This window comes from Fistularia commersonii, chromosome 19 (assembly GCF_037954325.1).
Source record: "Fistularia commersonii isolate RoL2024-O1a breed Wild chromosome 19, RoL_Fcom_v1.0, whole genome shotgun sequence".
NCBI lineage: Eukaryota > Metazoa > Chordata > Actinopteri > Syngnathiformes > Fistulariidae > Fistularia > Fistularia commersonii.
In genome coordinates this window covers 2,395,001-2,410,011 of record NC_141302.1, presented here as the reverse complement: position 1 = coordinate 2,410,011, position 15,011 = coordinate 2,395,001, and the positions used below count along the sequence as shown (strand labels likewise).

Genomic DNA, 15,011 nt, shown 5'->3' with positions numbered 1-15,011 from the left:
AGGGGCGGGGCTTAATTTGGATCAATATAATTTGGAGAGTGGGGTTGAGATTTTGAACCTTTTTTTTTTAAGCCATTTTTTTTTTTTTTAATACATTCGGGCCCCCGGCGGGAGGAGCGGAGGGGACCATCGCTCGGGTTTGTGCTCTCTTTAAAAACAGGAAAAAAAATCAAATTAAAAAAAAAAAGGAAAATAAAAAAAAGGAAGAAATAAAAAGAGGAGAAACACCACGACACCTCTAGAGCTATCTGTACAACATTCAACGACACGGGTCTCTTTTTTCTTTTTTTTTTTTTCCTTTTTTTTTTTTTTTTTTTTTAAACCTTAATGCCAAAACAATCATCGTTATCATTAGAAGAAGAGCTTTTTTTTTTCCATCTCGGGGAGGAGAAAGAGGAGGAGGACAAACACACCGACAGAAATCCCCCCCCCCCACCGCCACCCCTCTAATAAGAAAAAAAAAAAAAAAGAAAAAGGCCTCGATACCAGATAGTCACCTTAAAAGACGGATTACCGACGGACAGAAAGAAGAGGGAGAGCAAGCGTGAGGTGGCGGGTGGAAGATGAGAGGATGAAGAAAGAGAAAGATCAATTATCCTTTTTTTTTTTTTTTTTTTTAATTTAATTATCTTTTTAATTTCCTTTCAGGATCTTTTTTTTTTTTTTTTTTTTTTTTTAGCGTCACGCTGGACGTGTTTTGGCCTCGGACGGGGATCGATCGCCTCCGATCCCGGGGGTTTGGTTTCAGGAGCGTCGGATAAATAGCGGATTATGGGATGGAAGCGATGGAGGAGGAGGAGGAGGAGGAGGCTAAGTGCTTTCGGTGAAGTTTTTTTTTTCTTTCTTTTTCTTTCTTTTTTTTAAATACAAAAACACACCAGGAAGTGCTTGAAACAGAAGGCACGGCGGCTTCGTCGTTCAGGAGACACCACGAAGGGACTGGTAGCGCTAAGAAAAAAATAAGGTGCTCTAAACACACACACACACACACACACACACACACACATAGACGCACGCCGCTTGTTGATTTCACCGACGGGGGCGGGGCTAAGGGGTCGAACTTTTTTTAACAACCGGTTCGAAGGGTTGATTTGTGTTTTATATCCTCTTGGATGAGGCGGAGGAGGAGAAGGTGTGTGTGTGTGTGTGTGTGTGTGCGTGGGGTCAAAGGTCAAACAATCAAAAAACTACTTTGGAAACTCAAACTTTGCACAGTGCTCTGTTTTGGACATTCCGCCTAGTCTTAGCTCTCTCTCTCACACACACACACACACACACACACACACACACAGGGAGATAATCAATATCGCTTCTATTGATAACCCCACCATCTTTCTTCTCCTTCCCTGCGAGAAGCTACACATCTTCTACTGGGACGTCTAAGTGGTTAGTGTTCTGTGGAGGGAGGAAGAGGAGGGCGTCTTCTGGGATGGCGAGGGGAGGAGGAGGAGGAGAGCGCTTCTTTTCTTTTCTTTTTCTTTTTCTTTTTCTTTTATTTTTCCAAAATTGACACAGTTGTCTCAGTCTCTTTAAAGTAACGAGTAGGAGGAGAAGAAGAACGAGGGATTCGGAGGTGGAGGTCTGGAAGAGGAGCTGGGGGTTCGTCACACTCCGTGAGTGTGTGTGTGTGTGTGTGTGTTTTTTTTTTTCTTCCCCCCCATTTTGCTCCTGCGCGTTGCCACGGCAACCCTGACCCGCATCCGGCACCAATGTAAACACTGCATTTCCATCGACGACCCCCCCCCGCTTTCCTTTTCTTTTTTTTTTTTTTTTTTTAAACTCTTTTTTTTTTTTTTCTCTTTCATCACCTTTTTTTCACACGACGTATAATATTTTTAATATTTTCTCTCTTTCTCTCTCTCTCTCGCTCTCTTTTCTTTTTTTTTTTTTTTTTTTTTAGATATTTTTTTTAAATTCCGCGTCTCGTCGACTGGACTATTCACAACACCCTAGAACCACACGTGTACTGTACGGTGAAGAAAAAGAACGTTCGGATGTCGGGTTCGGGTTCGGGGGACGACAAACGAGAACAGGCACTGACCGAAAACCGACAGGAGAGGGAAAAAAAAAAAAAAAAAAAAAAAAAAAAGACGTCTTCCTCCGGTATCCCGGTCTGGACCGGACGGTCTCAAAAGGAAGGAAGTCCGGAGGAGGTGAAGCTCCGCCTCCTTCCGGTTGGTTGTAATCCAGGTTTCTAATTGGTCGGGACTCGCTCCTCCTCGGCCGACGCCGGCGAAAGACTGGCGGAGGTCTTGGGTTCTGGCTCGGGTCCGGGGGAATCCTCCGGCCCGCTGCTCCCCAGGTTCTCCTCGGACTCCTCCTCCTCTTCTTCGTCCTCCGGGTCGCCGTGGGACGCCGCGGCGGGGTCGGAGTCGGGGGCGTCGCCATCCCCCGCCGCCGCCGCCGCCGCCGCCGCCACTTCGCCGAATCCATTTGGGGTCCGCTTCTGATTGGAGCTCCATCCTCTGGCGGCGACTTCCTGCCTCCATCCTCCGAGCGGGTCCGCCTCGGCATGATGATGATGGTGGCGGCGGTGGCGGAGTTTCGGCGACTTGGGGACATCGTCGCCGGCGACGGACGCGGACCCCCTCTTGCGCCTGGACTTACTGGTGTGGTTGACCTGCAGGTGCATGGCCATCAGCTCGGCCGAGGAGGTGCGGAAGGGGCATTCCGAGCACTGGCTCAGCCTCACCGAACGCTCGCCAACGCCGCCGCCGAAATCCGAGTCCTCGCCTCCCGCCGGCCCCGGAGAGGGACGGCGAGACAGATCCAGCGGCTCCGGAGCGGCCGGCCCCGGCGGGACCATGCGGCTGGTGGTGAGCGGCTTGCGTCTGGACACCTTGAGGGCCCTCGGCGGCGGCGGCGGCGGCGGCGGGGACTCGCGGATCCACCCTCCCTCCACGCCGCCCTGGTAAAGCGCGCCCATCACGCCCGACAGGTACCTGTACTGCGTCTCCAAATCCACGTCCCTCAGCGCCGCCAGCGCCTTGCGATGCTCCTGCTGCTCCGGGAGCCCCAGGAGCCACGACGGCTGTCCGGCCCCGGAGGACGGCGGGGGGTCCGCCTGGCCCCGCCCCCCCTGGCAGTGGTTGGCGTGGGAACGGCGTTGCTTGGAGGCCCCGGAGGTCACGCTGTTGACGGCGCCGCCGGACGACGACCCCGACAGGGAGTTGCGCTGCTCCCTGTGGTGCCGCTGCAGGTGGTACTTCAGGGACCCCGACTGGGTGCCGGCGTAGTCGCAGTGCGGGCACTTGTAGGGCCGCTCGCCTGGAGGGGGCGGGACCGCACGGCGGCGTGAGCTTCTCCGACGCGGCGGTGCAGTAACACGTCGGCGAGGGGAGGTGGCAGCGTTCAACCGCGTTGGAAATCGAACGGGGAAATCAAGGACGGACGCCGTTGCGATGATCCGGCGGGTCGCGGAATCAGGGGACGAGACTCGCGGCGGCGTTCTGGAGAGCGGCCGGCCTATCAGGGGGGTTGTTATGATGATTTGGCGCCGTCACTTTATACGGCGGTAATCACTTGATGAGGCGGGCGCCGCCATCATGAATAATGCACGTGGCCGTCCGACGCGTGACGGGTCAAGGCGGCCCGTGATTGCGGGTCGGAGGACGGAAAAGGAGGCGGGGTTAATGTCGGTCACGTGACCTTCCTCGGTTATAAACATAATTATCCCTTTTTTTTATGAAAATTGGATTTTTCGCACGCCCCTCCCATCGTCGTGCCATATCTGCTGGAGACGTGCACGGGGGGGTAGGGGTTAGCGGTGCATGCTAAGCTAGCAGCACCGCACCGGTCCCCTGAGCGTGCATTGCAAGTAGCGAAAAAAATGGTTAGCCGCTACGCTAGGGATAGCTATTAGCTCGTCCCACTTCACGGCTCCCCTGAGCGTGCGTTGCAAGTAGCGAAAAAAAGGTTAGCCGCTACGCTAGGGATAGCTATTAGCTCGTCCCACTTCACGTCTCTTCACCGCCACCCCCCCGTCCCCGGAAATGGTACATTCCAGACCCAGTTTCCACCCCCCCACCGAGGCGACCTAATTAGTCCGACTTCTGGGTCGGAGAAAGAAGGCTAAAAATGAGCGGCGTGTTTTAATGACGGCAAAGATGAAAAAGGCTAAATATAAAATAAATATGTGTCCTGATGCCGCGCCATGAGGAGCGGCGGGGGGGGGTTGGACTAATTCCCTGCGACGTGCACAGTTGCAGCGTGCGCCCTCGCCGCCGCGCGACTCCTTGCTAGCCCACTAGCGGGAGGGGGCGCTAAATTTGGGAAAAACCATCTCACCTGTGTGAACCCTCAGGTGCACCTTGAGGTGGTGCGACGAGCGGAAGGCTTTGCCACAGTAGGGGCAGTCCTTAATCCCCCTGCCCCGCACGCGCTCCCTGGCGGGCGCCGACGACGCGGCGGTTAGCACGCCGCTCTCTCCTGCGAGTTTTGAAAAAATAAATAATTTGATTAAAAGGCAGGGGGACGAGCAGCTGGCGAGCGCGGCGGCGAATCATGGAGGACGGACGGGGACGCTAACGCGAGCAGCGCGAGCTAGGAAGACGGGAGTACCTTTGAGGCCGGATGGTGTCGGCTGGAACGCCGCGCCGCTTCCTGTCTGGTGCGGCACGCCGCCGTGCGTCTTCAAATCCGGCCTCGGCTCGGATCGGGACCCGCCGCCGCCGCGCTGCTGGATTTCCTGCCGCACATCATCAGCTAGCGTTCCCCGTCCTCTGCAGCCGCCGCTTCCTTCCTCCTCGCCTTTGAGATGCTTCTGGCTGTGAACGCGGGCGTGAACGACCACCTGCTGCAGGCTGCGGAACAGCTTCCCGCAGTCGGGGCACTCCCATGAGCCTCCCGCCGCCGCCGCCGCCGCCGCCGCCGCCTCCTCCCGTACTCCGCTGAACCCCCTGAGCTGCTCGGCCTCTGTTATCACGGAGCCCCTGCTTTGCTCGCGGGGCCCCAAAGAGTGTCCCCGCTGGTGCGACCTCTGCGGCGGCGGCTGTTGCTGCGCCGCCGCCAGGCTCCTCGCCACCAGCTGCCACCACCCGGCCTGATCGCCGCCGTCCGCCGCCTCGCCGCTCCCTCTGGCGCCTCCCCTCCCGCCGCCGTCCGCGCCGCCGTTCCCCATCTCCGCCACCTGGGCGACGGCCTGGAGCCTCTCCATGCAGCTGGCCCCGCCCCCGTCGCCGGGGTGCCCCAGGTAGCCCAAGATGGCCGACTTGCCCGAGCTCATCCCGGCCCGGCCGCCGTCCCGCTCGGCTCTCCCGTGCGCGCCCCTGACGCCGCCGCGCTGCGCCAGGAGGAGGCTGGAGTAGAGGGCGTTGAGCGAGTGGTTCCCGCCGGAGCCTTTGGCGTGCTGCTCGGCGCCGCCCGGCCCCCCGAGGGCCCCGAGCCCCGCCTTCAGCCCCAGCTTGTTCAGGTGCACCTTCATGTGGTTCTTGAGGAACCAGGGCTCCTTGAAGCCGCGGCCGCAAACCTGGCACTTGTGATCCAGGGAGTCTTTGTGCTTCCTCATGTGGCCTTTGAGGAACCAGGACTGGGTGAAGCGCTGGCCGCAGGTGTCGCAGCGGAAGGCGGGGAGCGACGGGGACGAGGCGGACGGCGTGGGCGTGGGCGTGGGCGGCGGCGGCGGCGGCGCGCTGGGGGCGGGCGTGTGCGACGGCGTGGGCACCGGCGTGTCCGGCGCCGCCACGACGGGCCTGGAATTGAAAGCGGGGAGGAGGGACGGCGCCTCCTCGGGGGCGGCGTGGCACTCCCTCAGGTGCGACGCCAGGATCTCCTCCTGGCTGGCGGAGAACGCGCACAGCGTGCACTTGTACGGGTTGTGCAGGATGCGCACGTGGCGCGCCAGCTCGGACGCCGTGCGGAACTTCCCCTTGCAGGCGTGGCAGCGGAACGCCGGCGCCGGCGGCGCCGTCACCGATTCCCGGATCTCCGCGTAAGGAGTGGCGGCGAGGGCGTCCTCGGCGAGCGGCGGCGTGAGCGTCGCGTCGAGAAGGAAGTGCGGGTTCTGCTCCGCCTGCAGGTCGGCGTCCAGCGCTTTGACCTCGCCGTCGTCCTCCTCGCCTTCCGTGAGGTGATGGATGAGGGTCCCCGGGAGGAAGCGCTGGCCGGCGTGGCGGCGGTGGTTCTGCGGGGCCTTGATGGCGGGTTTCAGGGACGGCGGCGGCGGCGGCGGCGGGGCGGCGGCGGCGGTCCGGTAGAGCGCCGAGGCGCGTCGGCAGCGATCCAGGCTGTGAGCGCGGGCGTGAAGAGACAAGATGCTCTGGAATCGAAACCTCTTGCCGCACACGTGGCACGGGAACCTGAGCGACGGGCCGGCGCCGTGCGTCGCCCTGGTTACGGTGTCCCTCTGGAACAGCTGCAGGTCCAGCTCGTCGTTGCAGCTCCCGCCCTGGCCCGAGGAGAGGGCCAGCTCCAGGGCGCCGAAGCCCAGCGGCGGCGCCGACGGCGTGGCGGGCGGGGAGGAGCCCAGACGCCCGGCGTCAGGACCTCCGCCGCCCGGGAACAGCGCCACCGCCGGGGTCGGCGACGGCGGGGCTCCGTCCGGCTCGTTTTCCTCATCGTCATCGGCGGCGGCCACCGCGCCGCTGTCGTCGAAGGGGGAGAGCGGGAAATACGGCGTGGTGTCCGGCGAGGACGGCGACGGCGCCGAGCTGCGGGCGGCGAGGACCTCCGGAGAGGCGGGAGCGTGGAGGGAGGAGGACCGGGGGCTGTGGTCCAGCGACGGCAAGGTGGGGGGCAATTGGGGCGGCTCACAGGAGAGGGACAACACACACTCGGGCGGAGAATCCATTCTCTGGAGCCACAACACACACACACACACACACACACACAGTCGGAACCCCAGAAAGGTTAGATTAGCATGTTGCGCATAATTAGCTCTCGCTGTCATGTGACCTTCGCGGAATTTGGAAAGAGGCCAAAATAGAGGAGAGGAATCATGAAAATGGCGCCCTGGATGCACGTGTCTGTACGTGTGTGTGTGTGTGTGTATGTGTGTGTGTGTTACCTGCAGTGTGTGCGGTGTTATGCCATTCTCTAGTGTCTGTGCTGAGGGGGGGCTCGTCTCCTCCTTCAACCTTCTGTGGAAACAAAATAGGCACATCATTGCATCTTGAGACGTGTGTGTGCGTGTGCGTGTGCGCGCTCCGCACGTGCGCAATAAACTACAAAAATATTCTCGTTAAAAAGAAAAAAAAACTACAAAACCTATCAAGCACACGCATACATATGTAAAAAACCAACAGTATTTATTCTCATTAGAAAGAGAAGAAAACACTTTACAGCTCCGACTGCTGGACACCAGATGCTTCCTGTTTCACTTTGGAGTGTGTGTGTGTGTGTGTGTGTGAGTGTGAGTGTGTGTGTGTGTGAGTGTGGCTCGAAGTCCCCCCCCCCACCGCCTCCCATTTTTTTGTTTCTAAGACGGCGTGACCCCGGTGCAGTGTTAGCGGGTTAGCACGTTAGCTTCGGCAGCTACAGAAAATACCTTTCAAGCTCACCGAGGGGGAAAGAGATAAATAAAAAGCAGCAAGAACCTTTGAAGGTATAAAATCTAATAGCGGGGAGTCATTAGGACCCCGCCGCCACCGGGGGGATTCATATTTTTGTCTGTTTCTTTTATTTAAAGAACGAGGCAGACGCACGTTTGATCCCCGGCGGTCTGTAGGTGCATCCCGCCGCTTCCAAGTCCAAACAGGTGCACACCTGTTTCCGCCGCCCGCGCGCTTTACAACTCCTGCAGCGACGGGATTACTAGTCGGGAATGTGCTTCCTGCTCTATGTGTGTGTGTGTGTGTGTGTGTGTGTGTGTGTGTGTGTACGCGGGCACCGACCACAGGACACGGACTGTCCCAAACAGGATGGGTGCGCGATGTTTTGACTTCCCCACACGCCCTTCCTGTGCGCTTGCACAGTAGCTGCTGCTTTTTAGCATGAACACACACACACACACACACACACGGACACTTATGAAGGTGTGTGTTAGATGTGTGCAACCTTTGACCCCCGGAGGTCATCTGTGTGCGCAACGCAACGGATGTCAGCTGTTTGCTGCAGCAGAACACACACACACACACACGCCGAAGATGAGTGTGAACGCCGCCCGGCGCTGTGCATTTTCCGGGCAACACCAGTTCAAGATGCACTTATTTCATTATTATTATTATTATTATTATTATTTCTCTCTTTTTCTGCACAGGAGAGGCCGCCGCCGCCGCCGCCGCTGCACAAAAATGTCATTAATCATTGTGGCAAAAACAATGGGGAGCGTCTGCGTGCGCAGGTGTGTCGTCCATATTTGTGTTTACATGGCGGCACCGTCACATATGATCTGCAGGATTGCTGTGTGTGTGTGTGTGTGTGTCGATGACAAAGAGATTGCCGTGTAGCCGGTTGACATTTTAGCTCGGCTATGACTCACAGGGATATCACACCACATCAATCAGACGCGTGCACATGCACGTGCACACTCTCACACACACACACACACACACACGGTCCTTTCTTAATCCACTATTATTGTTCTTTCCCCCCTCTGTCTTCCTTTCACTTCTGTCTTTCTCGCTCTCCCTGATTCATTCTCCTCCCATCCCCCTCTCATTCTCTCGCTCCCTCCCTCCGTCTATTATTCACTAATTTTCTTTCATTCCCCTCCTTCCTTCCCTCCATCCCTCCCTCCCTCGCTCTCTCTCTCCTGCAGTGTTGCCAGTTGGCCGGCTTCCAGGGAATGCTGATATCAGCTGGTAGATTGGGTCCTGCCAACATGGCGAGGAGCGAGGGAGGGAGGGGAGAAAAGAAAAGAAAAGGGAAAAAAGAGGGAGGCACGCAGCAGCGCAGAAAGAGAGACGGAGCTCTGAATGAAAGGGGTTTAATGTGATTGCCAACGTGGATTTGATGGGAAGAGAGACAGTCAACACTGAAATATACATCTGGTCAGGAAGAAGAGGGGGGGGTCTTAATGTATCCGCGGCGGTCCGATGGCATTATCATATGAATATCACCGCCGCCGCCGAGCATTGTTCCGCCATGACAGTGTCTCTCTCTCTTTCTCGACGGCCTAGCCGTCACGCCATTAGAGGGAATTTGGGGGAAGATGGAGGGCTTCGCTGGGGGGGTGGAGGGGTGGAGGAGGACGAGGGGCACGCTGGGATCAGCTGGAGCGGAAGCAGAGGAGATCCAGGTGTGGAAAAAGTAGAGGAAAAAAAATGTGAGCTGCCGCTGTGGTGGTTGGCAGCCATCTTGGATCTAGGATCCAAGATGGCTGCCGCGGCGCGTGTTCTTTTTTTTTGAGTAAATTCTGTACAAGAGTACAAGAACCTCAAAAATTGTATTCGAGTTCACGCACACATACGTGGGGGGAATTTTCTTTCCTTCGCTGTCGTTTGGCGTCTGCCAACGACGATGCAGGTGAAGGCTTGTGTAAGAAAGAGCGAAAACAAAGCGAATGTAGCACTTCCTGCCCACACACACACACACACACACACACACTCACCTTTAGGTGAAAGGGGATCCAGGCTCATATTTACATAAACATCAGGTGGAGCGGAAGCATAGGAGCTCCAGGTGTGGAAAAAGCAGAAAAAAAAAAGGTGACGTGAGTTGCCTCGGTGGCGATTGGCAGCCATCTTGGATCCTAGATCCAAGATGGCTGCCGCGGTGTTCCGGTAAGTGTTGTTTTTTTTTCGTGAACTCTGTTTGCATGTTGTCTGTTTACAGCAGTCAACCACAGAAAATTCCTTGTAGTTGCAAAATAACATGGCAAATAAAGCAATTCTGATTCTAATTCTTGACTTCACACATGAATGGGTGCTAATCGCTAACATGCTAAGTGCAAGGACCTCTGGCCTTTGTGGGTGAACGTCTGGTGTTTAGCGTTTAGCATTTAGCGTCAGGAGGGGAGATCCCATCTTAATCCCGCCCGCTTTAGGTGGTCGTCATCGTGACGTTTACTTTTTACTCACGATTTTTGTGTGAAGTCGAACACTTGTTGACATAATGGTGTCCACAAACACTTCAACGCGTGTGTGTGTGTGTGTTTGTCCACAGAGGAAACAGGACGACGGCGTCGGGGGATGGATGGCGGCAGGTAGGGCCACCTTTGTCCACTTCCTGTGGAGACGTCTTGTATTTACTTTAAATGAACGGAAAGATCTGGAGCAGTTTTCCGGTCCTTGAATAATTATCGTTATAAGCGACGCTCCAATTAAAACATGTAATAACCATGTATCACACGGTTTAATAGCTTATTATCTCGCCCCACACGAGCTTTTGTTTTATCGCGCTTTGGCCGAAATGCAAAGATACGCAGCGGAGAGAAAAAGCTTGTTAAAACAAAACGTCGAAAACAACTGCGCTTGGAGAACTTAGCAGATATGGAGTGCGCGGTTAACGGGATTAAATGCAAATCTGTTGATTTCACCGGTAATCCGACACCCTTAACCAGCCCCTGCACCAGGAAATAGCCTGATCCCAAGCGCCACTGACCTTTGACCCCAAGGACAGCTACCTGGTGTCAGATGTTAGCTTGGTGGCCGCTAGGGATTTGTCGCAAGCTAGGTATGCCCAGCTAACAGGCTAGCTGGATCTCTCTCCGCTAGCGCACCGAGGCAAGAGTTAAACTACCGACAAATCACCATGACAACACCAAATACTTCAGCAGCTAAAGTGGGCGCTAACCATCGGGGAAGGGAGGTAAGAGGAAGAGGCTAAAGTCGTAGTTCCGGACAGGAAGCTTGGGAAGATCTGGTCTCCTTATTTGGGATACAGTAGCTTCCTGGGTGAACCGTGCTAAGCTAATACATCAGTTTGGTACTATTTGGAGTATCTCTGCATTCTTCTCTGCTTTTTAATAGCCGGTCTGATCCTGCAAATGATTTTCCCTGCGCTCATGCTAACGCTAACAGTGCCAACGCAATTCCATCTCCAAATAAGACCTCCGATTGTGACGGAGAATTGTTTTTAAAATGATTAGGCGTCGAATCCGGAACCCTGAAAATTGTTTTGCGTGACGATTTGGCGAGGAGGGAATCGCCGCGGCGACGCGGTTGCGCCAGCAACCGCGTGGGTAACATCTTTTAAAAACTAAGCCAATTAAACTTTGCCAGGGTTTATTTTCCTTTCAATGGCGGAGACTGACTTTTCCCCCTTTTATTTTTTGTTACGAATAAAAAAAAAAAGACATGCTTCTTTGAATGCTTTACGATATGCGTATGTGCCCGCACACGTGCACACACACACACACACACACACACAAGAGGAAGGGGAGTTGCTGAGTCATACATCACATCTATGATAAATACTTGCAGAGGGAGTAGGAGCACAATATGTTCGGACAAGTTTTTTTTTTTGAAGAGGGGGGGCTGGTAGGGGGATCGGGGGAGTGGTTCAAACGGCGGCCGTGTGTGTGTGTGTGTGTGTGTGTGTGTGTGCGTTGGATGACACACTGAGCCGCACTGTTTTATTGTGGAGGCGCAGGCCTGAACATGTGGGCAAGTTACACATTATAATTGTAAATATGAGCCTGGATCCCCTTTCACCTAATGGTGTGTGTGTGTGCACGTGCACAAGTGTGTGTGTGTGTGTGTGTGTGGGCAGGAAGTCCTATATCTGCTTTGTTTTCGCTCTGACTTACACCAACCTTCACGTGCACCGTCGGTTGGCGTCCGCCAGCGACGGCGAAGGAAAGAACATTCCCCCGTGAATGTGTGTGTGTGTACTCGAGTACAATTTTGAGGTACTTGTACTCCGTTGGACGCTAACGCAGTTATAATTTAGAATAAAATCAAGTATTTGAATAGCGTGATTTCCGGACTATAAGCCGCTACTTTTTCTAACACGCTCAAACAACGCTGCGGCTAATTTATGGATTTTTCGGGGGGCTAATGAGCTTCACGTCGCTAAAACATTTAGCCTCAAACATTAGCATGGCAAACATGGTTTTAGTGCGCGGATAGCGAGGTGTTCCCATTATATATTTAATTAAAAGTGAAAATAAAATGTAAATATCTCATTTTAAAACTGCGGCTAATAGACAAGTGCGGCCTGTAAATGTACACATATATTTATTGTTTTTTTTTAGCCGTTGCGGCTTATATTCAGGTGCGCTCTATAGTCCAGAAAATACGGTATTCTCTTCTTTTTATTGTTACTACTTCCTGGTATTTATGGAAAATACTTCAAATGCTACCTAAATAGTACCAAGCTACACACCCACATGTAGTACACTCCAGAAAACACTCTCCGTGTGAACAAAGTAGTACTTTAAAACGCTGTTTCATGATATAACACAGCTTTCATAACTTGTACTTTTACTTTTAAAAGCTTCAGCCGATGTACGTATTTGTACTCGAGCAGTACTTTTTCCTGTCGGTCAACAGCCGTGTGTGTACCTGAGTACTTCGTCCTCGGCTTCGAGAGCGGCTGAGGCTTTGCAGCTGGGTCTGCCTTTGAGTGTGTGTGTGTGTGTGTGTGTGTGTGTGTGTGTGTGTGTGTGCCCGTCATAAATACAATCATCTTTAGCGTCTCAGGCCTGGACCTTCTACTAGCAGGGGCCTCCGGAGATGAATTGAGCTGATGTTTCCTCGGAGATGAGTGTGTGTGTGTGTGTGTGAGAGCGTCTGACCGGAGTGTATTAAATAGAGCGATGGTGGCGACGGCGGCGGGGGGGTTGGAGTGTGTGTGTGTGTGTGTGTAGCGCCCTGTGAGGTCCACTAGTATTTAGTTTGTATTGCGTGGTCACGTGGCGAGCTTCGCCGCAGACGGTGTTCATTTCCTTTACTTCACCTTTCCCTGAACTCCTGCTTCGCTCGCTGCTACGATTCCAACTTTCTGCTGCCCCCGACACACACACACACACACACACACACACACACACACACACACATGCACACAAACTGGCCACATTTTTTTTTTCCCCCTTGTGTGAAGAATTGGTCCAAAAAAGAAAAGCAACTGTTAAGAGTGACGTGAAAGAGGGGGCGGAGCTTAAAGACGTCTGATTGACGCTCGGGGATTATCGAACCCGAGGCGCCGACGCTGTCGAGCTGCCAGACGGACACGTGGACCGTCTCCGCTGTCGGCGGAGGCGGGGAGGAAGCCAATGTAAATTTGACGTACGGTCCCGAGGAATTCGGCCCCTAATTCCAAGGAAAAATTCCAACAACTACAAGGCAGTTGCAGGAAAACTACAAAAATGGAAGAAACAGGAGAGAGGGAACAGAAGAGAGACGGGAGAATGGAGTCAATGTCAAGGAATTCGCGCTGAAAATCACGTGGAGAAGAAAAAAATGCAAAACTGAAAGAAGAGGAGGAGGAGGAGATGATGAGAAAAAAACAGCTAAAAATCTCAAAATCACCTTTAGAAACAAGAGATGTGGCGTAAAGCAGCAAGTGATCCCTTAAAATCGTGAAGAGATCCCTTTAAATCAGCAAGACATAACTTGATCTCACCAAAGGATCCCTTAAACTCACCAAGATGCCTTAATATCTGCAAAAGATGACTTAAAAACACCACGATATCTTTAAATCACCGAGAGATCCCTTACAGCCATTAAGAAATCCCTTAAAATCTGCAAGCGATCCCTTTAAATTCCCCCGAGGTTAAAATCACCAAGAATTTCTTCATCAATTGGGATCAGCGAGAGATCCCTTCAAATCATGAGGAGATCCCTTAAAATCACCAAGAAATCCTTTAAATTCATCAAGAGATCCCTGAGTATCAGCAAAGGATCCCTGAAAGGAAATTGATGTTCTTTATTTGGCCTAGAGATCCCTTAAATTCATCAGGAGATCCCAGATAAGAACATCCCTAAAGTTCCCTGAAGAGATCACTTTAAATCACCTGCAAATCCTTCCAAATCACCAAAACATCAAGAGATACCTTAAAAACATGAAGAGGTCCACTAAGACTCGGAGAGATCCCGTAAAATCACGAAGTGATCTCCCAATCACGGAGAGATCCCTTAAAACCTGATATTAAAACTTAATATCAGCGTGATCTTCCCAAAGAGACCCCTTTATATTTCCGAGAAATCCTTCAAAATCAACCAAAACATCAGTTGGAATCACCAAGGGAGCCTTTAAAATCATTAAAGAGCTCCCTTAAAATCACTAAGGGATCACCCAATCATGGTGAGATCCCTTAAAATCCGTAAGAGACCCCTTAATTCCTTCAAGTTCCCAAAGAGACCCCTTTAAATTTTCAAGAAATCCTTCGAAATCAACCAAAACATCAGTTGGAATCACCAAGGGAGCCTTTAAAATCATTAAAGAGCTCCCTTAAATTCATTAAGAGATCCCTTAAAATCCATAAGAGATCCCTTAATTCCTTCAAGTTCCCCAAGAGACTCCTATATTTACCAAGAGATCCTTCCAAATCACCAAACATCAACGAGAATCGACGAGAGATCTCTTAAAACCAATCGGAGGTCCCTTAAAATGAGCGTCAGATCCCTTCAAATCACTAAGAGATCCCTTAAAATCACTAAGGGATCACCAGATCATGGTGAGATCCCTTAAAATCCGTAAGAGATCCCTTAATTCCTTCAAGTTCCCCAATAGACCCCTTTAAATGTCCAAAAATCCTTCGAAATCAACCAAAAGATCAGTTGGAATCACCAAGGGAGCCTTTAAAATCATTAAAGAGCTCCCTTAAAATCACTAAGGGATCTCCCAATCATGGTGAGATCCCTTAAAATCCATAAGATATCCCTTAATTCCCTCAAGTTCCCCAAGAGACTCCTATAAATGACCAAGAAATCCTTCCAAACCACCAAACGTCAACAAGAGATCTCTTAAAACCAATCGGAGGTCCCTTAAAATGAGCGTCAGATACCTTAAAATCACTAAGGGATCTCTGAGAAATCAGCGACGCCGCCATATTTGGTCACGAGTTCCCTGACGATCCCCTCAAATCAGACAAAGATCCCTTAATATCAGCATTTGGCCGAGAAAACCCTCAAGATCCCTCGAGATCCGGGTTCCAGATCCAGGACCGGAGCCGCCGCGCCCTCCGCCCC

At 52.8% G+C, this 15,011-nt stretch overlaps 1 protein-coding gene across 1 annotated transcript in view; it reads right to left on the bottom strand.

Moving 5' to 3' along the window:
- Positions 1-598: 598 nt before the first annotated feature.
- znf219 (zinc finger protein 219) overlaps positions 599-15,011 on the bottom strand; it is an 18,205-nt gene continuing 3,792 nt past the window's right edge. The window contains exons 2-5 of the mRNA XM_086165646.1: positions 7,004-7,076; positions 4,561-6,790; positions 4,288-4,428; positions 599-3,267 (exon numbers count right to left, since the gene is read on the bottom strand). Of these exons, the coding sequence (XP_086021772.1) occupies positions 2,195-3,267; positions 4,288-4,428; positions 4,561-6,787 (3,441 nt within the window). The 5' untranslated portion in view covers positions 6,788-6,790; positions 7,004-7,076 and the 3' untranslated portion in view covers positions 599-2,194. The remainder of the gene's footprint in view (positions 3,268-4,287; positions 4,429-4,560; positions 6,791-7,003; positions 7,077-15,011) is intronic.